The 24,651-nt window shown below is 57.9% G+C and overlaps 2 protein-coding genes across 7 annotated transcripts in view; both read right to left on the reverse strand.

Moving 5' to 3' along the window:
• On the reverse strand, positions 1,120–3,001 carry HES6 (hes family bHLH transcription factor 6). 2 transcript variants are annotated; one of them, XM_003359692.4, is made up of 4 exons: positions 2,686–3,001; positions 2,518–2,604; positions 2,334–2,415; positions 1,120–2,124 (listed from the first exon to the last, which is right to left on the reverse strand). In XM_003359692.4, exons 1-4 carry the CDS (start codon positions 2,764–2,766, stop codon positions 1,700–1,702), a joined length of 675 nt encoding a protein of 224 aa, XP_003359740.1. In that variant the 5' UTR covers positions 2,767–3,001; the 3' UTR covers positions 1,120–1,699. The 2 variants fall into 2 exon arrangements, with proteins under 2 accessions (XP_003359740.1, XP_005672398.1); XM_005672341.3 differs by having other exon boundaries at positions 1,996–2,124; positions 2,374–2,415; positions 2,686–2,876.
• Positions 8,731–24,651, reverse strand: part of PER2 (period circadian clock 2) — a 44,436-nt gene continuing 28,515 nt past the window's right edge. For 3 of the 5 annotated variants that reach the window (XM_021074887.1, XM_021074889.1, XM_021074890.1), the window contains 8 exons: positions 24,507–24,631; positions 23,575–23,739; positions 22,402–22,656; positions 19,394–20,169; positions 18,124–18,310; positions 15,618–15,810; positions 14,567–14,717; positions 8,731–11,302 (listed from right to left, as the gene is read on the reverse strand). In XM_021074887.1, the coding sequence (XP_020930546.1) occupies positions 11,153–11,302; positions 14,567–14,717; positions 15,618–15,810; positions 18,124–18,310; positions 19,394–20,169; positions 22,402–22,656; positions 23,575–23,739; positions 24,507–24,631 (2,002 nt within the window). In that variant the 3' untranslated portion in view covers positions 8,731–11,152. The remainder of the gene's footprint in view (positions 11,303–14,566; positions 14,718–15,617; positions 15,811–18,123; positions 18,311–19,393; positions 20,170–22,401; positions 22,657–23,574; positions 23,740–24,506; positions 24,632–24,651) is intronic. The other 2 variants (XM_021074891.1, XM_021074888.1) reach the window with 2 other exon arrangements.

The raw sequence follows: 24,651 nt of genomic DNA on the forward strand, positions 1-24,651 counted from the left end.
GAGCCTGGTGGCTGAGGCCTAAGACTGGATCACAGGGGAGCCATGGTGAAACACCCCTGGTGGCCAGGACCTGCTGAGGGGCTCTTGTTCAAAGGGCTCTGGGGAGAGTTGGTTTTTTTTTTTTTAGGGCCACACCCGCGGCACATGGAGGTTCCCAGGCTAGGGGGTCTCATCGGAGCTGCAGCTGCCAGCCTACACCACAGCTCACAGCAACGCCAGATTCGTGACCCACCGAGTAAGGTCAGGAATCAAATCCGCAACCTCATGGTTCCTAGCTGGATTTGTTTCCGCTGTGCCACGATGGGAACTCCGGGACAGATGTTCTTAAAGCAAAGGGCACACACAGAAGAGGCGACCAGGTGTCAATCCTCAACTGTCACACGTTGACCCCACCTGGGCATTGCCAACTCTAAGTGAGGACAACAACAAGCTGCTTTGGGGTCCTGGGGCGGGAGGTGCAGGGCTGGGCCCTCTGTGGCAGTGGCTCCTATCAACGGACCACAGGCTCTCTGCGGGCCCTGACCCAGCCCAAGGGGGCATCCCCTTCCTTTCAAGGTTTCTGACCTCCTGGGCCCAACTGGACCTCAAGTTCAAGCTGCCTAGGCGGGAAACTGGGTGGGTCTCCCCGACCCCAAGGTCACTGGCACTGGGGAAGCGGCCTCTTCAATCAAGAAAAGGGACAACCTCAGTAGATCACCATCTGCATCGCACTCATGGACCCAGACTTTTGAAAGGAACGTCCCAACCACAAGGCCGGCAACCAGGCATTCGTTTCATTCCCAGAAGCTCACGAGCAGAATGGTCCAGGGACAGGCCGTTTCCTTAGAGCTTGTTGCTCTGGCGACCGACTCGTGCAATGGTATCCACCACCAGGGTGCACCCAATTCCCGGGAGGGTGGGCCATGCCTGAGGACCTGAGGGGAAACCCATCTGGAACCACGTGGCCACAGGGAGGTAGAAGCACTGTCCACTGTGAGACCTGCCACAGCTGTCCCATCTGCACTGCCATCATCCTACTTATGTTGCTGACCAAGGGCGAGGTGTCCTAAAAACACAGCATTAGACACAGGAAAAAATGTGCTTGGTTTCGTATTTCTGCATTTGGCACATTAATGACACTGACTTTCCAAAATCCTTTATTTAACAGAATTGGAACAAACGCTGGCAACCTACTACACGAACTCAAGTGTGCTAAATGCAAGACATACAGGGAGCCTTGCTTCTCTCTGGCAGCTCTGGGCAAAGCTGCAGAATGCCTCCCTGTGTCCTGGCTGAATGGCAAGTTTGAGCTTCTGCTCAGACCAGGGCTGCCAGGGCCCGAGGTCTCCTTCTGCCAGGACACCCGTGCCCAGCTCAGCATTGCTGTCACCTTTGCCCCCAGACCCACACAGTGCCTGAGAAGTCTGGGACAGGTGAAATCCCGGAGAGCCCTGGCGACCCTGCAAGATCCTTCCTCCTGCCTGTAGGTCCCTCCCTGCACCCACCAGGGGCTGGTCCATAAATATTACTCCTTCAGGAAGCAGGGCTAGCGGCCTAGCTGGGCTGGTTATCCCTGCTGTTCACGGCAAGCCATCCTCTGGAGGAGGGTGGCAGAACCAAGAGACCCAGGACCCTGCCCCGACACACTTGGACCCCAGGGAGGAGAGACTAGAGCATGAGAAGGCAGGGTCCACCCTGCAGACCCCAAACTGGCCATTGGTCACCAAGGTCTCCAGACACTATGGGCCATGTGCGCAGCAGTCAGACTGCCCAGGGCTACGGGCACCAACTCTGGCCCCTCAACAGTTGCCCGGCTCAGTTCAGCCTCTGGGGCCTCCTCCAGGTCAGAGGACTGGTCGTCCCCGGAGCCCCGCGGGCTGGGCAGTGGGGACCCCAGGGGACCTCCCACTGGCCAGTTGCTCCGCCCGTGGACTCCCGGTGGCCCGGACAGGGCGTCCCCCAGCAGGTCCCTGAAGCTGCTGCTCTCGCGCAGCGGCATGGACTCCAGCAGGTGGTTCAGGAGCTCGGCGGCGACGGTGGCGTCGATTGCCTGGCACGTGGACACGAACGTGTGCACCTCGTGCATGCACTGGATGTAGCCGGCGGCGAAGCGCTCGCTTGCTTCCGCCTGCAACTGCTCACGCTCTACGTTCGAGGATGGAAGGGGAGAGAGCCGCGCCGGGCCCCGTGAGCTGCCACTGCCGTGGCCCGGCCCACCCGGACGGTGACTCACCCAGGAGAGGTGGGGAGCGCGCACCCCGTCTCAGGCCGGGAAGCCCTGGCTGGGTCCGGGGCAGGGGCAGGCCAGGCGACCGCGCTCCCCGCCTCCGCCCACGCGCCCTGCCGCCACTCACCGCGCGCCCGGCCCCGCAGCGCGCCCTGCACGCGCCGCACGGTGAGCTCCAGCACCTCTGCGTTCTCCAGCTTGGCCTGCACCTGCGCGGGCGGGAGCGCCCGGTGGGGGAGGGGCGGTGAGGCCCGGCCCGCCCGCGACCCCCGCCCGCCCGCCCGCAGCCCTCGGGCGCCCGCCCGTCTCACCTCGGCGCCCGCCAGCAGCAGCCGCAGCTCCTGCAGGCTCTCGTTGATCCGCGCGCGCCGCTTCTTCTCCACCAGAGGCTTCCGGGCCTGCGGGAAGCGAGCAACTGAGCCCCGGCGCTGCACGGCTCCCCGCCCGCCCGCTCGCCCACGCGCGGCTACAGCCAGCACCTTGCGGTCCCCCCTCGCCTCGCAGCCGTCCTCATCCTCCCGACCCGCACGGTCCCGGCCGGGCGCCAGCAGCGGAGCCATCACCCACACCGACCAGACCGCGGAGAGCGCTAGAAGCCCCCCGCGCTGCCCGCAGCTCAGCGGCCGGGAGCCGCCCTCCCGGCCTCCCCGCGTCTGACGCCGCGTCCTTACGCCGGCGGTCGCGCCCGCCCATTTTATAGCGCCTTATTTGCATCTCAATGCACCGATTGGCCGCCCGGGCCAATGAGAGAGGCGCGCTTTGTCTGGCCCCGCCGCCGGGTCGCGCGGCAGCTGGCAGGGCGTGGCCTGCGGGCGCGGTGGGGGTGGGGAGCCCAGCCCCGCCTCTGGGCGAACCCAGCGCTGAGGGGCACCCGAGGGGGCGACGACCCGGGGCGCTGGAGCCCGAGGTGCGCTAGGTTGCCTTCCTACCCTGAGCAAGGTCCGCCGGTGGGCTGTGTGTGCGAGCCGGAGCTCACCCACCCATCATTCATTCACTCTTTCCTTCACGCTTGACTTTGTTGACCGAAGGCGCAACAGGAGAGGAATCCCATGAGGGCACCACCGCACCGGCCGCCGTCTACCGACCTGGAGAGAGGTCTACAGGTCCGGCTGGGGTGGCTGCGGAGTTCCTGGGAGGTGAGGGCCCCCAGGGCAGCAGGGGTGGGAGCGGGCCCGAGGCCACCTTGCGTTTCTTGCGGACTCAAGCTTTGCCATCTTCTGCCTGCTCGGGGGGCCTCCGCCGGCCCCGCCCGCACTGCTCTATCTTTAGGCTCTCCTTCTCTGGTGATGCCCCTTGCCGACCACCTTTTCTAGTTCCTGTCACCGCCAACCCTTCCCTGGTCCCCAACCCAAGCTCGCCCTTCCCTAGTTCCTACCCTCTCTGCACCCCCTTCCCTGACCCCCGCCCTCCCTCCCCTCCCAGCCTTCCCTGGTCCTCACCCCACTGCACGTCTTTCCCTGGTCCCCCACTCCTGCTCCTTCGCCTTGGCCCCCATCCCCAACTCTTGTCCCCTTCGTCCCCCTCTTTTCCCCCTTCGGCTCCCTTCCCCCCTCCTCTGCCCCCGCCCCGTCCCGCCCCGCCGGGCTGGCCGAGGCTGCCGTCTGGTCGCCGTAACTTGATGCCTGTGACAGTTGGCAGCTGCAGCCCCTTCAGCGGAGAAAAGCGGCGGCCCAGCCAAGAGCGACAGGTGTTGGCCGCGCCTTTGTCTCGGCCCGCTTTGTCCCTCGAGCGGGCGCGGGCGGTGGGTGCGCCTGTGGCCGCTAGACGACCGCCACCCCCAGGCCGGCCGCCCATCTGCTGGCCCGGCTTCCCCGAGGGTGGGGTGCGTGGTGGGTGGGGCCGCGCCCTGTGGGTCCCTGCCTGGCCGCTGCTGGGTCTCACCACCCCCCAGCAGAGCCAGAATACCAATTTGCCTTCTAGCCGCCAGGCCTTTGCACACACGGATCCTTGCACCTGGAACAGGCTGGGGCCCCCCTTGGGTGGCTCCTTCCTCCCTGTCTAGGCCTCAGCTTCCCTAGCCCTCTACCTGCCCTGCCCTTGCTCAGTCCTCTGCTTCTCTCCCGGGCCTGGGATTGTCAGGGTCTGCTCTTCGCCCCTCCAGGGGATAAGTGTCCCTGGTGGGGGTAGGTGCTCACCGGGACCCGTTATTTTCCCTGAGCAGGAGCCTGGCCTAGCAGAAGCGCTGGGTGGGTGGGAAGGTGAGATGTCCCAAGCCAAGCCGGCAGGCAGCAGGGCAAAGAAAACTCCAGAGACTGAAGTGTGGTTGGGTGGTAGGACTAGGCCACAGACTGGAAAAGTCGAGCAGAGACAGCCAGGTGAGAACGGGCAGAAGGGGCTCCCAGGTAGTTACAGAGGTCGGTTTGAGGTCTGAAGATGGATCTGGAGTTCCCGTCGTGGTGTGGTGGAAACGAATCTGACTAATATCTGTGAGGACACAGGTTCGATTCCTGGCCTCGCTCTGTGGGTTAAGGATCCTGTGTTGTCCTGAGCTGTGGGGTAGGTCGCAGGCAGGCCGGGAGTTACAGCTCCAATTTGACTTCTAGCCTGGGAATCTCCATATGCCATGGGTGCGGCCCTAAAAAGATAAAATAAATAAATACATGAAGATGGGTCTGACAGCTATTCAGGTGACTATTTCACCTAAGACTCCCCACCAGAGGGACCTCCACAGGGAGGGCAAGTTTGGTCAGGTGCCTGATGGTTCTCGAAGTCACCTCACTAACCTCATAACTACCTGGGGGCCCTTTCTGCCAATTCTCACCTGGCTGTCTCTGCTTTTCTTTCCTTTTCTCTCTTTCTTTCTTTCTTCCTTTCTCTCCCTCCCTCCCTCTCTCTCTCTCTCTCTTTTTTTTTTTTGCCTTTTAGGGCCACACATGTGGCATATGAGGTTCCCAGGCTAAGGGTCAAATTGGAGCTGCAGGTGCCAGCCTCCACCACAGCCACAGCAATGCCTGATCCGAGCCGCGTCTGCACCTACACCACAGCTCACAGCAACACCGGATCCTTAACCCACTGAGTGAGGGAAAGGGTCAAACTCATGTCCCCGTGGACACTGGTTGGGTTTGTTACTGCTGAGCCACGACGGGAACTCCCTGTCTCTGCTCTTCTGTGTGCAGGGCCCCGAGACGTCCCTAGGGCTGCGTTGCTCCCCCAGGTATGAACCCACTCCTTTCTTTCAATCGCCCCCTGTTGTCCTGTGTCCCCCAAAAGCCCAAAGCTTGGCTCTCTTCCTCCCATCCTCCCCAGCCTGGTCAGAGGCCCAAGTGCCCTTCCCCCTGTACTCCTGGGTGAGGCTGGCAGAATGAGGAGGGGCTTGGGTGGTAGATGCCGAGAGAGCCAATAGCTGGCCTGTGACTTGACTTGTCTGGACCATTTAGACATCACCCCAGGGAAGGAGAGCCACCCACCCCTCACCCCCCAAGGAACTGCAATGAAAGTTCCACTACTTTGGGAGTTCCCTAGTGGTCTAGTGGGTTAAGCATCTGGTATTGTCACTGCTGTGGCTTGGTTTGATCCCTGGCCTGGGAACTTCCTCATGCTGCAGATGAGGCAAAAAAAAAAAAAGTTTCCACTAGTTTGAGAAACTCAGGTATGGAAAAGTAATTTCAGTGATATTTCTTGTATTCTGATCCATACTCTTCCCATTACTGATTATATTGTTTGAACACAAGTATTTTAGAATGCTGTGTTGAAAGGCAGGTTCATATTGGTACAGGATGCTCAGGGCCCTAGGGAGGCCCTCTGGGAAAGGTGGTCTTTTCCTGATTGGATGGGGAGCTGAATGTAGGAGGTGGAGGATGAACGATAAAGGCAAATGGTGCAGGCAAAAAATGAAAGGCCATAGGAACTCCGGGAAAACCCAAAAGCCGCCCAAGAAGAGAAATGTAGTCTTAGCACTTACTTGGCCCAGGAGCCAATTCTTTCACAGTCCCAGTGATGTAACGCTCTTCATAGGGCTTCGACATTTAGAATCAATCTAGAAAAGGCAAGGAAGGCTTCATTATGGTTGCAGACTATAACGTTGACTTTGTAAAAACAAAAGGACAGGTTACAGTTGTCAGGGGAAGGGAGGAGGCCGACGAAGGGCTAGGGGTCTCAAAAGCCTTGTCTACATGGGGTGAGGGATCGAGGAATACTGTCTGGAGTTGAAGGCAGGAGAAATTAAGTGCTGGGATGTGCCTCCGTCTGACCAAGTACCTTGGGGAATAAAAGTGGAGGAATAGGGCAGGTTGTGTGAGTCCGCAAAATCCTTCCTGCTTAGACTAGAAGTTGCCCAAGGTCTCATCTTTGAAGTCGGCCTCAGTTTCCTTAGTGGGCCCCCTGGCTGGGCTGTTAGGCCTTTTCCTCCTAGAAGCCTGGGCACTTCATCTGGAAGCCACCAAGCCCTTTCTCCCTCCTTTGCACGGCCTCCCCAGCAGACCGCTTCCTGCCATTTGTCCCTTGCACTGATTCCACCTTCAAAGGTTGCTTGAGCACAGACTTCCTGAGCATTTGGGCTCTTTGATCCCCTCACATCCAAAAGCAGAGGCCAGCAGAGGCTGGGTAGGGCTGCCGTGTCCACAGGGGGACCAGTTCACGGCAGGAGTGGCAGGCCATAAATTCCCAGGGAACAAAGGCGGTGGCCAGCCTATGGATGTCCAGGCCCCTTGTGGCAGTCAGCCCCGAGGCTTGGAGAAACTGCCTTTGGTTTGGAAATAAAGGGGAGGGGCGGCTCTGGGGTTATGTGGGAAATAAAGATGCAGTTAGGAGCCCCTGAGGGCACGCAGAAGTTCAGTGAAAGAGCCATATATGGCCATTTAGGGAGTTTGCAGACTGGGGACCTGGCCTTTGTGTGCCCAGCCTCCCCACCCCCAATCGCCACTTAGACTTACTCACTTTTTTTTTTTTTTTTTTTTGGTCTTTTGTCTTTTTAGGGCCGCACCCCCTGCATATGGAGAGTCCCAGGCTAGGGGTCTAATGGGAGCTGTAGCTGCCAGCCTACACCACAGCCATAGCAGCGCCAGATCCGAGCCACGTCTGCGACCTACACCACAGCTCATGGCAACGCCAGATCCTTAACCCACCGAGTGAGGTCAGGGATCAAACCTGAGTCCTCATGGTTCCTAGTCGGATTTGTTTCCACTGCACCACGGCGGGAACTCCTATTTACTTTTTATTTTATTTTTTTGTCTTTTTGGGGCCTTACCCATGCCATGTGGAAGTTCCCAGGCTAGGTGTCAAATCAGAGCTGCAGCCTACACCATAGCCACAGCAATGCGGGAGAACCGTGTCTGCCACCTACACCACAGCTCACGGCAACGCCGGATCCTTAACCCACTGAGGTCGGGGATGGAACCGGCGTCCTCATGGATACTAGTCGGGTTCGTTTCCACTGAGCCACGACGGGAATTCCACCACTTGGACTTCGGTGGCCAGGCCAGGAGGCTGAGTCAAGCCTCCCTCCTGCTCAGGGAGCTTCTGGAAGATTGGGCACCAGGTCCAGGATCCGCTCATCGCCCTGCTCCAGTTCCACCGCAGCCCTGGGGCGAAAAGTGGGAGGAGGGAGGATCGGGCCTCCGCTGTTTGGACCAGGCCCCGCATGGCTTCACACAGGGCGAGGAAGGACGGGGCCTGGGCGGAGGAGGCTGGGCCGGCTGCCTGCCTCACCTTTCTGGCCCTGGATCCGTCAGCCCTCTGCCTTTAACCCTGTGGCCAGCACGCAGGAGCCAGCCCAGCTGGGACAGACTACGTGGGCAGGGTGGGAACAGGATGGAGGAGGCGCCTGGGGTCCCCTCTGGGTGGACAGGAGCACCGGCGGCTGTGCTGCGTGGCCCCATGCCCCCTCTGGGAGTGGAAACCTCGGGGAGGGGGGGACTGACTCTCAGTGTTCCATCAACATCATTCCATCAGCATTCACTGAGCTGGGGGCGGCCTGTCGGTCACACAGACGGCAAGCGGCCAGTGAGAGGCCGAGGGGGGCCTTTGCAACAGAAGAGTCCCTACCCCAGAATTTCCAGGGTTTTATTTGTTTATTTATACATGAAAACATTTTTTTTTTTCTTTTTACGGCAACATCAGATCTGAGCCCCATCTGCGACCTATGCTGTAGCTCGTGGCAATGCTGGATCCTTAACCCACTGATCAAGACCAGGGATCAAACCAGCATCCTCATGGATACGACGCTGGGCTCTTAACCCACTGAGCCACAATGGGAACTCCCTCTAGGATTATTATTTTTTTCCTTTTTAGGGCGGCATATGGAAGTTCCCGGCTAGCTGCCGGAGTGACACCACATCACAGCCGCAGCAATGTGGGATCCGGGCCACGTCTGTGAGCTGCACCACAGCTCACAGCAACCCTGGATCCTTAACCTACGAGAGAGGCCAGGGATAGTACCCGCATCCTCATGGATACTAGTCGGGTTTGTTACTGCTGGGCCACAACAGGAACTCCCTCCCTCTCGCATTCTTTTAAAAAAACAATCCTTTGATAATCTTTGATCTTCAGCCTTTTCTCTGTGCTATGTTAAAAATACACACAAAAAATAAAAATATACTTGCTTTATTTACCAATTTTCTAAAAGGCAAAAAAGTCATAAAAAGACACAAGCAGTCCAACAAACATATTGCACTGGGTGAAGAAAGTTCGGTTTGTGCGTGAACAAACCACTTGTCCGGCAAGGCCTAACATGTCATGACACAGACTCTGAGAGCTTATTTACATCTCTTTTGAGGAATATATTAAAAAGAAGGCTCAGTTTCAAATTGAGAAGTTTCTATAACACCCGCGTAAGCACACATACGAAAGAATACGTAAGACGATGCATGGCGCCATGTAAACAATTTCACCAAATGCTCCTATTGTCAACTTCTCAGCACACGGTTGAAGCTACACAGTTAACAACGGGCAGGTATGTGTGAAGAGTGAGATAATGCCAACGGGGAACATTCGTGACAGTAGAGAATGTTTTGGCAGTTTTGTGTTTAGGTGACATCAATGCAGCCCTGGCTATCGGCGAATCCCTTAATGATCTGACTTGAGAGGCAGGAACGTTAGTAGCATCTCATCTCCACACAAACGCACAGGCTACCCCTCGTCTGGGGCCTCTGAAGGTGATGTTACTTTGTAAATGAAAAAAAAAATCTTTTTGTGTCTGAGTTTATGAAAAATAGGATTGATATTCAGGCGTAAAATGGTTTGGCCCACAAAACCCAAGTGGATTACAAGGAGACGACACCTCCTCCAGCAGATGCTTCACCATCAAAGAACCAGGCAAGGGCTGCTTCCGTGTAAGTTTCTAGACTCCGTCCAATCCTAAGTCGATTGTCTGGCCACTGGTACCTGCTCATTCACTCTGGGGACCAAGATAACGTTGTTCCAAACAACCTTTGGGATTAATGACGCACTATGAGGTTTCGCAAAAGGTGGGCAGTCTGGTCTCGCTCTTCCCCCAGGGTCCCATTCACCCGAAAGTGCCAGTGACACTAGTGGATGTCCCCGCACAGACCGGAAGCTGCACCACTGAGGTCAGGCTCGTGAGAAGCATGAGGGTCAGGGTCCCAGCTCAGGGTGCGGTGGGAGTGGGGAACTCACAGCAATCTGGGGGATGCAGATGCAGCCCCCAGGTCAGCGGCTGCCGTCCGCGGGGAGAAAGCGCTGGCTTGGCTGGGCCAGGGCTGATGTCTGGGAGGTGCCAACCAAAGGAAAGACATGAGTGGGTTCGAGGGTGGCCATCAAAGCCTGGTTTAGACGGAAGCCACGATAAGGGGATGACTGACAACGCATTGGTATCTACATATTGGCGATCCCGTCTGAAAAGGACCCAGGCGTGATGGCGCAATAGACAGAAGGGTCCATGTATTTCTGTTGATGTGTATTTCTATGGCAGAGTCGGTCACACAAACCATGAGGCTTCTTTAGTCCAGAGTGAGCATTTCAACTTTGTTCACCCCAAACGTAAGCTACATCAGGTTGAAATATTTGCCACTACCACACTTGAAGCTGAAGCTGCTGGCTTGCCAAACTATGCTTCACACCATTTATTTTTATTATTATATTATTATTATTATTATTATTTTGGCCTTCCATTGGCAACTTACGGAAGTTCCCAGGCCAGGGATCAAACTTGTGCCGCAGCAGCGACCCCAGGCACGGCAGTGACAATGCTGCTGGTCCTTAACCTGCTGTGCCACAAGGGAACTCCCAGCTTCACTTAATGCAAAACATTTCCATTTAATGCAAAACATTTTCAAAGAAAATCAGGAGAGACTGTGGTCTCCTCCACTTGGTATGTTTTAAAAACATCTAGTCTGACTAATTTAGAGAAAAAGCCACCCCCTCTCCCAGAGGACAGAATTTGATCTGATCCAAACAGCCTGGCGAAGCTCTTGGGAGCCCTGGCCCTCAGCTCAAAGTCACCCCTGGCTTCTCAGCTGTAGGTCACAGCCTAGCCTGGTATGACGCCCCGGGACAACTCACCGGAAGCCAGCGGGCCCTGGTGCCCTGGGAAGAGGCCTCAGCGCTCTCTCAGGACCCCTGGGATGGCTCAGGCCCCGCACTTCTGCAGACAGTCAGTCTTTCTCAAGTTAGACAATAAGGAAACTCTCTCCCCCCGGTCCCCTAAAACTCCGTATTTATATTTTATTTCTTTTTTATGTATCTTTGGGCCTCACCCGCGGCATGTAGAAGTTCCCCGGCCAGGGCTCAAATGGGCACCACGGTTGTGACCTGTGCCACAGCAGTGACAAGACTGTGCCACGGCGGGAACACCTCCACGTTTATATCTTCAATATAACAAAAGCTTTCCAACTCCACCACAGTTCTAAATCACCCCTTCAAAAAATGATGGTTTTTTTTCTAAAACAAAAAAAGCCATGTAGTTACATCCGTCCACTTCTTTGGAACGAATGTGAAGACCTCTCTGTGCGCAGCGCCGCCGGAGGCCGGTCGGGGCTCTCGGGCCGGGCGCTACGTCTGCTCCCGGTTTCTGTGACTCAGGGGGGGTCCGCTTCCCTCCTCCTTGGTGTCCGCCACTTCGCTGAGCCCCGGAGCAGGGAGGTGTTCCTCAGATGGCACACCAATGCCGCCTTTCCCCTCGTTTCCACAGTAAACACATTCCTTAAAAGAAAAAATGTAAACCAGTGACAAAAACTAGACCTTTGGCACGGAAAAGTCGTTCAGTCTGAGTGAGGCTGCAGGAGGATCGGGAGCCTCCGAGATGCCCATGGGCCCTGGCATCCCGCCTGCCTGCAAAGGACGCTGGAGCTGTTCCCCGGGGTCCCCAATTGCAGCTCCCTGGGCCCTTATCTTCACCCAGAGAGGGGCTGACATCCGCCAGAGGCTCAGGCTCCAGCCCAGCTCCTCCTCTTCCTGCTGTGGGCGGGGCCTGGAGGCATCACCTATCTTCTCTAACCCCACTTTTCTAATCTGTAAAATGGGACAACAGCGACCGCCTCATTTGTTCATTCCCCAGCTAGGATGAAGCACCTGTAGTGCTCCAAGCACGTCCTCAGCACTGAGACTCCGCAGTGAGCAGAGGAAAATCCGAGTCCCTGGGAGGTGGTCTCCCAGCTCGGGGAGGGATGAGAAGCCGAATGAGAGGTGCTCCCGGCACGTTAAAGGAGGGAACGTGGCACCGAGGACATCGGTAATTTTACACCGGATGCACAGAAGAGGCTACAGAGAGGGTGACTGTGGTGGTTTTAAAAATATGCCTGCAAGAGTTTCCTGGTGGCTCAGCAAGTTAAGGATCCGGCGTTGTCATTGCAGTGGCTTGGGTTCTGTCTCTGGCCTGGGAACTTCCATAGGCCTCAGGCTCAGATAAAAAAATAAAATAAAATAAATTAAATTAAATTAAATACACCCATAAATTCTTTGGTACCCCTTCCTTAAAAGGTGGAGGACTAGGAGTTCTAGTCGTGGCACTCCAGAAAGGAATCCGACTAGGAACCATGAGGTTGCAGATTTGATCCTTGGCCTCGCTCAGTGGGTTAAAAAGATACGGTGTTGCCATGAGCAGTAGTGTAGGTCCCAGATGCGGCTCGGACCTGGTGTTGCTGTGGCTGTGGTATAGGCTGGTGGTTACAGCTCTGATTCAACCCCTAGCCTGGGAACCTCCATATGCCGCGGGTGCAGCCCTAAAAAGACAAAAGAAAGAAAGGAAGAAAGGAAGAAAGAAAGAAAGCAAGCAAGCAAGCGGAGGACTGGATTCAGTGACTGGCCTCTAACAAAGAGGATGTGACAGAGGTGACATATGGGTCAAAACGGGCACTGCAGCTCCTAGTTCTCTCTGGGGAAGCTGGCATCATGCCTGGAAGACACCCGAGCAGCCCTAGGGAGAGATCCACGTGGCAAGGAAACGGGGCCTCCTGCCAACAGCCAGCACAAGGTGACAGGCGCGCCAGGGAGCTGCCTTGGGGTGGCGCGAGCCCCGACACGTACTTTGCCTTCACCCCGGGAGACCCACTCTGCTAGGCTGCTCTTCGATTCCCGAACCAACGAAGCCAATGCCACACATGATCGTCATTTTGGGCACCACACTTGGGGGTTCCCTGCTACGGAGCAACAGACAAGTGACTCAGGGGCATGTGAAAGAGTCCTGCCCGATGAGCCAGGCGGCCACCCGAGGAGAGGATTCAGAGCAGAGGACGGGGCAGGCACGGAGGCCCCGAGACAGAAGGGGAACAGCCTGAAGAGTGAGGGAACAGGCAAGAGGCCCCGCAGCTGGAGCAGCGGGAGCAGTTTCTTCTGAGATGAGGCTCAGAGCTGAGGGGTGACACGATCTCACGGGAGCGGACAAGGGGAACAGACTGCAGCTGGGCGGCTGCTGTGACAATCCGGTGGCATCGTGGGTGGGCCCGTGGTGGTGCCAGAACCCTGGGAAGTGGCTGGTCTTGACCCACCTGGAAGGTCAAGCCAATATGAGCTGCTGGGGGTCGGGAGGGGGTGTGAGAGGAGGCGAGCCCAGGGGGAGGCTGAGGTTTGTGGCCTGAGCAGAAGGGGGTTGGGCGAGGAGTCGGTGGGCAGGTTTTCTCCGAGCGCACCCAGGTCTGCAATCAAGTCCACAGAGGTGGGTCTTAGCGGGTCTCAGCTCAGCACGTAGGCGCGACTTCCCATCCGAAAGCAAGAGCAGAGTGTTGGAGGGAGTGGAGACAGAGATGTGTAAACCCTGAGCCTGGGGTGTGGGGTGGACCAGAGAAGAGCAAGGAGACCAGGAGGCGCAGCAGACCGCAGGGGAGCAAGGGGCGGGGCCGGGGAGCAAGGGGCGGGGCCGGGGAGGGCGGGGCCCATCCTTCCCTGAGGCGCTAACTGTGGGTTAGGGTGGAAGTGGCAGTGCGTTCAGCTGCTGGACACGAAGACTGTGACAAGAGCAGCTCCCAGGGCAGGGGCCTCAGGGGGAGTCGGGGGGAGCCCGGGGTGCACAGACACCTCTGGAACCCCACCTCCACTCCGCGGAAGGAACAGAGGCAGGCAGGGCAGCCTGGTGAAAGCGGGAGGGTGGGAACTGCTGTGCCCATCATTCCGTCATGGGCTACGTGAGTGTTGGGGGGTTATGATAGAAAAGGTGTTTTGGTTTTTATTTTTAACTGGAAACAGAATGGAAAGAAAAAAATTTAAATTTCAGGGAGTTCCCGTCGTGGCTCAGTGGTTAACGAATCCGACTAGGGACCACGAGGTTGTGGGTTTGACCCCTGGCCTTGCTCAGTGGGTTAAGAATCCGGCGTTGCGTGAGCTGTGGTGTGGGTCCCAGACGCGGCTCGGATCCCGCGTTGCTGTGGCTCTGGCGTAGGCCGGTGGCTACAGCTCCGATTTGACCCCTGGCCTGGGAACCTCCATATGCCACTCCAGCAGCCCTAGAAAAGGCAAAAAGACAAAAAAAAAAAAAAAAAAAAAAAGTTAAATTTCAGTATGTGATTGAGATTAGATATTTAGGAGACCTTTTTGGACCCGATGTTGAAAAGCCAATGGAAGACAGTTCTTTGGAGGAGACCTAACCATGTCATGGTCTGTCTCCTTTTTTTTTTTCCTAATGAGCTTTTTCTTTGGGGGGGGGGGTCTCTTTAGGGCCACGCTCACGGCACATGGAAGTTTCTAGGCTAAGAGTTGAATCGGAGGTGCAGGTGCAGCTGCCTGCCTACCCCACAGCCACAGCCAACACTGCATCCGAGCCGCAACTGCGACCTACACCACAGCTCACAGCAACATCGGATCATTAACCCACTGAGTAAGGCCAGGGATCGAACCCGAAACCTCATGGTCCCTAGTCCGCTTCATTAACCGCTGAGCCACGAGGGGAACTCTCCTAATGAACTTCTAAAGTCTGACACTTTCCAAACAGCTGCAAAGCTGGTACGGAGCGAGCTCATCACAGTGCTTGCTTACCGGCACGTCGAGGGCGGCGGGCAGGCCGCCTGACCGCATCCACGGGTGGACGTCCTGCAGCTCCTGTCTCTGCCCGTCCGTGAACCTGGGCTGGAGCCCCCGCAGCGCCCTCAGCTTCTCCCTGTCCTCCCGCAGAACCGTGTCCACGTTTCTTCGCAAAACATTGAGAAATAGGTGAGCTTCAGGACGCTGCCTTTCTACCAACCCTTCCAGTGTTAATCGTGGGACCTTAGATGCCTCTGTTTAACGTAAATTTCCTTCCCATTTAAAACAAAGTACCCTACTTGAGGCAACAGTCTCCTTAGAGAGGCAAATTCTGATTTCAATTTTACTTTAATCAGCCAGGAGAGCTGGGTGTCTGTGGACGCTTGGTTCTGCAGGGGGTGCTTAGCCTGGAGGTTCCTGCAGGCGAGGTGGTGGCAGAAACGCCACCTGCTCACCCCAGTGTACCTCACAGCGGCCCCATAGCCCAGGGGCCTGGTTGTTCTGAACCTCAGGGTTAATCAGCCCTGCCTTCCTTCCTCCCCCAGGACCCTCCCCCCCACCGAGGGGGGGCGCTCTGCAGGGGCAGCGACCAGGAGGGTCTCCGGTTCCTCAGGGCCATCAGAGCCGAGGGGCAGACCCGGGTCCCTGGAGGGCAGCCGGCAGCCTTGGGCTGGTCACCCACCTCGACTCTTGGTTTCTGCATCTCTAAGAGAGACAGACAGACAGACACCCCCCCACATACACACACTGTTGACCCCAAAGCGTTATTGGCAACAGAGTAAAAGAGACAACGTTGGCACAAATGTTTTGTAAACATCAAGTGTGATGCCCTGGAGGTCCCTGGAGCCTGTCTACTCAGCGGCGGTAGCAGGTTAGTTCGCAGGGCTCCAGCCGCACCGTCCACACCGCAGGGCTCCGTGCAGCCAGCGGAATCGTCTCAGGGGCCCAGCTTCTCTGTCTAGGCACCTGACTCAGCCTGAGAAAAGGCTCCCTGAGGGAAGTCCTGTCAGGTTTGGGGGACCCCGGCCGAGCCCTCCCGCACCCCGAGCAGAAGGTGAGCGGTTACCGGGCTGGCATCTGGTAGGTCATCATGACACGGTCGTCGGAGTCGGCCGCCAGCAGCCAGACGGGCTCCTGCAGGACGCTCTTGATGAAGCGCTCATTTTCCGCCCTGTCCGCCTTCACTTTCGCTTTGTGGTTTTTCTCTGAAGAGTCAATGCTTCCAAAATATTTGCTGCTGTGACCTGTGTCGCTGCTGCCTTTAAAAACGCAAAATGGGGCGGGTCAAAACCTTTATACGACTCAACAGCAAGAAAACCAGCAACCCAACTGAAAAATGGGCAAAGACCTGACATTTCTCCAAGGAAGATATACAGATGGCCAACAGGCACATGAAAAAATGCTCAACATCACTGATTGCTAGAGAAAAGCAAATCAAAACTACCAGAAGGTACCAACTTGCACCTGTCAGAATGGCCGACGTTAACAAGTCCACAAATAACAAACGCTAGAGAGGGTGTGGAGACAAGGGGACCTGCCTAGACTGTTGGTGGGAATGTAAATTGGCACAATCGCTATGGGAAACCATACGAAGGCACCTTAGAAAAATACATACAGAACTACCATATGACCCAGCAATCCCGCTCCTGGGCATATATCCAGAGAAAAGTTTCCTTGAAAAAGACCCCGTTATGCACCCGTTATGTTCACTGCAGCACTATTCACAATAGCCAAGACATGGAAACAACGTAAATGTCCATCAACAGATGATTGGATTCAGAAGATGTGGTATACATATACAATGGACTACTACTCAGCCATAAAAAAGAACAAAATAATGCCATTTGCAGCAACATGGATGGAACTAGAGACTCTCATCCTGAGTGAAGTAAGTCAGAAAAAGAAAGACAGATACCATATAATATCACTTATATCTGGAGTCTAATTTATGGCACCAATGAACCTTTCCACAGAAAAGAAACCCATGGCCTGGGAGAATAGACTTGTGGTTGCCAAGGGGGAGGAGGAGGAAGTGGGATAGACTGGGAATCTGGGGTTAACAGATGCAAACGATTGCCTTTGGAGTGGATAAGCAATGGATCCTGCTGTGCAGCCCTGGGAACTATATCTAGTCCCTTGTGATGGAGCAGGATCATGTGAGAAAAAGAATGTTTTCATGTATGTGTGACTGGGTCACCTTGCTGTACAGTAGAAAGTTGACAGAACCCTGTAAACCAGCTATAATGGGAAAAATAAAAACCATAAAAGAAACCCAAAACCCCTTTAAGGTGGAGTCACGCCTGGCCTCCTGCACGCATGTGTGAAGGACCAGTGGCTTCAGGGAGCCGAGGCGCCTGGTTTGACCAGTGCGTGTGCTGGTGGGTTTTCCCTTCTCTTTCCAGTTCTCAGATTGTCTGGATTATTTATTTTCTTCTTTTTCTTTCTTTGTGGGGCCGCACCTGCGGCTCATGGAAGTTCCCAGGCTAGGGGTCGAATGGGATCTGCGGCTGTGACTTACAGCACAGCCACAGCGACACCAGATCCTTAACCCACTGAGCGAGGCCCGGGATGGAAGCCACATCCTCATGGTTGCTAACCAGTCAGGTTCTTCACGCAGTGAGCCCCAACAAGAACGCCCCTTCTTTGTTTTGCTTTCCTCCCTCCCTCCCTTCCTTCTTTCCTCCCCTCCTCTTTCCTCCACTCCCAAGGCACACGGAAGTGCCCAGGCGGGGCACGGAACCTGATCCAGAGCTGCGACCTACACCACAGCTGCAGGGCTGGGGCTCAACCTGGTGTCTCCACAGACACAAGCCGGGTCATTAAACCACTGCGCCCCAGCGGGAACTTGGGCCATTTAAAAACGGGGTATCATGATGCCAACAAGGCGATTGTCTCTGGGGGAGGCCCTGAGGCGTCCAGGCAGGGCCACACCTTAGAAGCCGTGGTCCTCTTTCCTGAGCTCACCACCTCCTGACTCGGCCAGACCACAGGGGAGCCAGCTGGCGGGCAGAGGTGGCTGGTCTGCAGAGGGGCCCCACTCGCTTCGGGGAAGCGGGGGAATTACGGTTTGGGGAGGGTGCACGATTTTCCTGCCTGGGCGGCTCCAGGTCACAGGGGACTGGTCCTGGTGTAAAGCACATGGGTACGCGGTAGGTTCTCCCCAGGGGCTAATTCGGGGAGTTGGACCACGACCGGCCCTTCCAGCACACCCGTGGAGCCAGAGGGACAGTCCAACCAGGGCCACCTGGGGTGCGGGGCCTGATGACCTCGGAAGGGACAGACAAGAGGGCCTTGGGACCGGCTGCGGCCCGCCACTGGCACCGGCAGAGGCAGGAGGAGCTCTGCCTGCCCGTCTGAGCTGCCGTGGGCTCTGCAGAGCCGCCTGGGTGGCTGGATCCCCTGGGGACCCAGGCTGCGCCTGATCCGGGCCCAAAGCACCGCCTGCGGCTCGGGTGCAGCTGGTTCCCTGCAGGGTGGACAGTCAAGGACACCAGTCCGTCGTGTGCGAGCCTTCCAAACGCACCTGAATCACGCACCCCAGCACTCAGATGCTCCCAGCGCCACCGACATACCTGTCCCACTTGGGGATGCGTCGCAGCCCTGTGAGCCTGAGCCCAGGGAACAGGAGGTGGCGGAGGCCCCGCTTCCAGAGAGCGCCGAGCCCGCGGCAGAGCAGACGTCCGCGTGCAGCAGGAGGTGGAGCAGGCCGCTGGACGCTGAGAGGGCGTCGCTGTTCTGGGCGTCGGCTGGCTCCTCGCCCTTTGGGGACAGGGAGGAGACACCGGATCATGCATCGCGCTCAGAGTGAGGCCCGTCTGCACAAACACCCGGGACACAGTGACCGCCACCCCTTCCTTCGCGTGGCGCCTGCACAGGCCCCACGGTTACTAGGACCACAGTGAGCATCTCAGCGGTGGACGGGACACCACCCATCGCATTCAGTCCAGGAGAGTCCCGCTAAAGACGGCAGCTCTCAGATCCCTGGGGAAAAGCTTCCGCTCCCCCAGGGCAGAAACGGAAGCAGAAGACGCCTCTACAGGACCCCACGGGTGCCCCTCACAGGGGCAGGGCTTCCCGCTCCTGTGCCCCCAGGGTGGGGACGGTGCTGGGCGCGAGGGGGCTGGGCCCGGGCGCACCCCGACCCTCCCATCCTTGGACCCCAGGCCCAGGAGTCAGGAGACAGAGCTGCTGGGAGAACCACCCTGGGTTCCCCTGTCGTTTCCCTGGTGCACAGGCCGGGGACACCCACGCGGCTCCCCCACCGCAGGGCGCCCATGGATGCACCCCCTCAGCTGACGCCGTCCCACGCCTGAGTGCTCAGAACACAGAAGGGTCTAACTGGAACTCACTCCCATCTCATTAGCCAGGAGAGAGGACGCGGAGGTGACCCTCAGGCCTGGGGGCATGGGGACCCGGCCCTGGTTCTGAGCTCCCTCCTGGCCCTGCTCCTTCGCCATGGGCGCCGGCTCCACTCCAAGGGGCTGCATTCTAGACTTCACCCTGACTGCGCTTTATCCTTGAAGGATTCATTCAAAACCCCGAGGCCATGACAAGTCCCCACGTTCCCTGTGGTCCCTGGGCCCTGCAGCGACCGACAGACGGTCACTCTTCCTTCAGACCCCGGGACGCCAGGAGCTCCCTGGCCGACGCTGATGGGGCCTGTTACCTGGAAAACCTTCCTCTCTAGCGCACCTATTGACGGCAAAGTTGCAATGGCTCGGGAGTGACCTCAGTGTGGGGACACCCACGTCTGAGGCCAGGGCGTGGGCATGCCCTGCCCATGGTGCCCACGTCTGCTGCCTGCCTGCCTGCCTTAGAGAAGGGGCATCAGGAGATTCTTACGGTCGTCAGTGCCTTCGGCTGCCGGTCCCAGGCCGAGCCAGGCTTGCAGTCTGGCCCCGCACCTGCCGCCCCCGTGGCCGAGGCGCTGCCCTCGGGGGTCTCCTCCAGCTGCAGCAGGTTGAGCTGCAGGGGCGAGCTTCCGCGGGACTGGAAGAGCGGCGGGGAGGTCCTGCCTGCGGGCCCAGCGGCTGATGGCAGGGTGGCCGGGGTGGCTACACGTGACGCTGGTGGCCCATGCTCTGCCCGAGGACATGCATGTGGCTGTTTGGGGAATGAGGTCTGACCAGGGAACTCAGACTGTGAGGCAGGAGTCACCTGGGATGGAAAGCTAGGCTGGCCGGGGAAGAAGGTCTGGGGCAGGTTCGAGGCCACTGAGGAGAAGGGGTAGCTGGGGACCACCAGCGCCAGGACTGGGGCCAAGGGGCCGGCGAATGCCGGGGGCTGGACCGCAAACTCGTGCTGGGTGTCCACGGGCACCGCGAAGCCGGCGTGGGGTGCTGCTGCCACGGTTCCTGGGACTGGAAACACGGGCAGGGAGTAAGCTGGCACCGGGGCAGGGAAGGGCATTGAGGGACAGCTGGACTGAGACGTGTCCGATGGTGACCAGGCTGTGGCATTCAGACCCAGCAGCGGGGGCCTCTGGGGCACCGGCCCCCCAGACCCAGTGCTTCCCGAGGAGTCACGAGGCTTGACCCGTTTGGACTTCAGTTTTCTGTTCTTCCCGTTTTTTTTCCAAGATGAGTCCACCCCGGAGGGATTTCTTAGTCCAGGAGCAGCTAAAATAATGGGAAAACAGGGAGCGTTAAAGGTAACATTGTGTTGTGTTTCTCGTGACTTCAACTGTCAGAGATCTGCGGAATCTCAGAAACCTGAAGCACAAGACCCATGTTCCCAACGCCACCCGGGGCCACCATCCACCTGGTCGCCCGGATCCTCAGGTGAGAAAAATCAGGGCAAAACGTCAGGTCTTCACAGAACTGGATTCAATCAACTCAAAGGACTATCCTCTGTTGCAAGGTCACATTGCTCGTGTTCTTCTGACATTAAAGTGCACTTTCTTGGTGTTCCCGTTGTGGCTCAGGAGTTAACGAATCCGACTAGGAACCCTGAGGTTGTGGGTTTGATCCCTGGCCTCGCTGAGTGGGTTAGGGATCCGGTGTTGCCGTGAGAGCTGTGGTGTAGATCGCAGATGCGGCTTGGATCCGGCATTGCTGTGGCTGTGGTGTAGGCCAGGGGCTACAGCTCCGATGAGACCCTTAGCCTGGGAGCCTCCATATGCCTCGGGTACAGCCCTAGAAAATACAAAAAAAATAAAATAAAATAAAAAATAAAATAAAATGCCCTTTCTTTTATGAAGTAATGGTGACAAGTGGTGTTAAAAGGTTTTATTCGTCCAAAACAGTAGGAAAGCTGGCAAGTTGATGCTGTTCCCCGTTAGAGGTCTGTGAAATCTTAAAGGCAGAACCGAACTTTATCGCTGTTCCTTAAAAAGAGACGTTTCCTGTTTCACCTGCCAAATAAGCCTGCGATTCCACCCCGTGAGGTCAAAGGGTCAGAGGGACACTAGCCCTTGGAACTGGTGCTTCCTCTCTGATGACAAGTGCTGCCAGAGAGGCCTTCTTCAGGACACTGGGGGGACTCCACTGGTGACATGAGGGACTCTGGGCATGTCCCCCCACCTCCCTGGGCCTTGGGGCAGGATGGGCAATGGCCCGGTTCCCAGAAGCCTCAGTTCTCCCTCTCTGTCATAGAGGGTAAATCTGGCCTCTTGCAGCAGGTATGTGGGGACGTCCCCTGCCAGCTCGCCACACGCAGCCAGCTCAAGGCCAACTGCTAAGTGGGTGGAGGTTTTGTGATTCGGCCTGTCTGGTGTTCTTCCCACAGGAAATCTGTCCCCTGTTGGGACTAGCAGCTAAAGCACTGGGCTCCTGGGATAGCACACCAGGGTCCGGGCAGGGCTGCTGTGGACAGCTGTGCAGTCTGGGCACTGCACAAACTGCTGGGCCAAGGGGCCGGAGGGGGCTGGACTCCTGCAGCAAGCTGTGGCCACGGTTGGGGGGTGTACCTTTTCCCAATTTCCACCGAGGTCCCCCATGTGCTGGCAGTGACCCTGAGCCTAGTGAGGAAGGGGAAAGGAGAGGGGAAGATACAATCCTCAAGGAGGGTGTCGGCCTCTCACTTCTGGTTTCGGTGTGTCTGCCCAGGGACATGGGGGGAGCTGGGTCCCATGGTGCGTGTTTCCCGGGCTCACCAGCTCTTAGCTTGGATCCCTGTGTCGGGCCTGGGAGCCCTGGAAGGATGTGGCATCTCCCATCTGCTCCGCTCTGTCTGTGGGGCCCCAGAAGGTGGCTGGGGGTTGGGAGTCAGGCCCCAGGACCAGGAAAGAGCCAGAAGCTATGCCACTCCATCCCTTGGCCTTGACCACCTGGGGGCTCTCAGCCTAAAGGGCCGCTTCAGGCACCCCGGGCCAGTCTGGCTTTGGAGTTGGCAGCCCAGCTCCAAGGCCAGCCCGCCGGAGGGTATGTGTTCTGGGGACAAGGGTGCTGGTCCCTCCTGCAGCGTCCTCCGGAGCTTCCTCCTTCTGTGGAGCCCGACGCCAAGGACTCCGTCTGTACCGCGCTGCTCCTCTGTGGGTCGAGCCAGCCCACCTGGGTCTCCCCGGGTCGTGTCTGGGTGGGAAGGGGGGGTAGGGTCTCCTGCTCCTTCGAGGCCCCCAGGTAAGAGCTGTGTGACATGGCAGCACTGGCAGTGCCCCCGCCCTGCCTCCCCCTGCCCCGGGGCAGGGGCTAGGCTGGGACTGTCACTGCTATTTATAGCACTGTGCCCTTGGCACACAAGGTGACATCCTTGAGAGTGTCACCTGCATCACGGGTCAAGTTCCAAGAGCTACCTAACAAACTCACGTGTCCCCAACGGGGGATATTTCAGCCTCTGAAAGCAGGACTGGACTTAGTACCGCTAAGAATAAAGTTAAAGACGCACGTTTCATTCCGGTGGTGCTACTTTACCTCTTTCACTCGGCTGCGCCCTGGACCTTTCTTGTAAGTAATGGTGGCAGGGAGACTGGAAAATATTGAGTTTCCTTATTTCTTTGAACTTCAGCAGGAAGCTCTGCTCCTCCTTCTGGGTGTGGGCAGCCAGCACTTCCTTGGTGAGGCCCAGCTTCCTGAAGGGCTCGGGGTCCTGGCCGAGGCTGCAGGGCAGGGCAGGGCCCGCCAGGCAATCCAGAGACTCAGGCCCACTTGTGGCATCTTCCACCGTCTCTGTAACAAGACACAGAGCTCTCACCTGCAAGGGCCCCTCCATCTTACACCTGAAAAAGCCCACACCGCGCCTATGAAAAACAGAAATCATTCACACGTAAGATCCCCTCACGACGCCCAGGCCCGGGGATGAAACGCACCACGTGTTTGTTCGGCTTTCTAGGAAATTTAACACCAAAGGCCAAAGGCAGACAAAGCAGAAAGCCCCATCGCCTGGGGCTCCACGGTCAGTCTTCTAAATGTGGGGTCCCTTGGGGTCTCAGCTCTGACACTGAAGGTGCTCCAGGCTGCCTTTCGCTTTTGGGGCACAACAGGCTAAGGCTGGTGCCCGGCCCGATCCTGGTTCAGGACCACAGGGCTTGCCCGTGAGGCGAGTGGCACCGTGGGTGCAGACCGGATGGGGCAGGTGGGCCCTGCCGGCCACCCTTAAGGGCTGGATCCTGACCCTCGGAGGCGTGCCCCCGTCATGCCCCTCTTCCAAGCAAAGAGCAACTGCAGGACTTGTCATCCTCCTGCAAGTCTGGAGGACAACTCAGCGTGTCGCCCTTGGCAGTCCTGGCGCTGCCGCCTGTCTGGCTCCTGTCCTCAAACCCGGGAGGGCAAGGCTGGGCGGCGGAAAGGCTCATGACCCCACCCCGGGAAGCGGGGAGTCCCAGGCTCCCTGCCCAGTCCTGGGAGGCTCCTCCGTATCCGCACCTGAGCAGACACCTGTCACGGGTGGAGCCAGGGCGCAGCGGGGGTCGGGACAGATGTGGCCTCCCCGTCCTGCACTGCATGTGCCTGATTCCCTGGACCCCCTCACTGGGCTGCTCTGCACTTGGGCAGACTTAGAGAATCCGAGGCTGGCAATCCGGACTTGTCCCTTCCTCTGCTCAAATCAGATTGCTCTCAGCAGCAGCCAGGAAGCAAGCGGCGTACCAAGCTCAGGCTGTGGCTTCTTGTCGCCCACGTGAACGATGGTGCTGCTGTAGCTGCACTGGCTGGTCAGGGACACCACACTCTCCGCCTTGCCGGGCAGCGTCAGCGAGGTCAAGTGCGTGCTAACGTCCGCACGGCTGTTCATCTTAGAGGCCGATGCTGTCTCTTTACAAGAGAAAACAGAAGCAGACGTGACAAGGCGATAAGCACCACCTGCTGGGGTAGGAAGCGCCCAGGCCTAGGCTGGACCCAGGGCCCAGGGGCGGCGTGCCCACACAGCCTGGCAGGTGAGGCTGTGTCCTCGGGGGTTCCTTCAGGGGCACGGAGGACAGGAGGGAATTCTGAAATGGGGACAAGTACACGCGGACATCAGAGTCCTGGGAGGAGGCAGGCGGCTGGGCAGCTGCGGGCTCTGGGTCAGGCGCCCCCAGGCCTGTGAGGAGGCCACCGGCCGCCAGGAGCCGGTCCGAGGAAGGGCGGCTCTCCCTCCCTGCGGCCTGGGACAGACTCCACCAGAACAGAGCTGTCCAACTGCCTGTCCTGTCGGGAGACCCTCCTGATGCTGGTGTGGCACACGGTTCGAGGGGCTGAGGTTGAATCTGAGTCCCAGGTCGCGGACACTCAGAGGCCCGTCCTCCTCTGAGATGTCATGGAGTCCGGCCGGCCCAAGAGTGACACCCCGGGAGGCCGCAGACCTCCGGCAGCCCCAGGGCCCTGTCCTCAAAGTCCAGGATCACCTCTGCCTCCGGCTTGCAGGAAAGTTTTGAGCCCCTTTGGTCACTTAACAACCAGCCCACGCGCCCATCCTGTGCCTCTGAAGCCGCTCCGATTTCCTGCGAGAGGAAGAAGGGGGCTCCAGGCCTTCCCATGCCCGGATGCCACCAGACAGGACCCGAACTGTGGCACGGTTAGCAGCGCAAACAGACACGCACCTGCGGAATGCGGCCCCGGGCTGGCCGTGGCCTTGCGCTTGTCGCTGGCCTTGGGCGTGGGGAGGTGCGCGGGGAACTCGCACTTCCTCTTCAGGGTGGCGGCCTCGCTGCAGCTCTCCAGGTACCTGCGGAGGGCGGAAGGGCT

The sequence above is a fragment of the Sus scrofa genome, chromosome 15, assembly GCF_000003025.6.
Source record: "Sus scrofa isolate TJ Tabasco breed Duroc chromosome 15, Sscrofa11.1, whole genome shotgun sequence".
In the NCBI taxonomy this organism is placed as follows: domain Eukaryota; kingdom Metazoa; phylum Chordata; class Mammalia; order Artiodactyla; family Suidae; genus Sus; species Sus scrofa.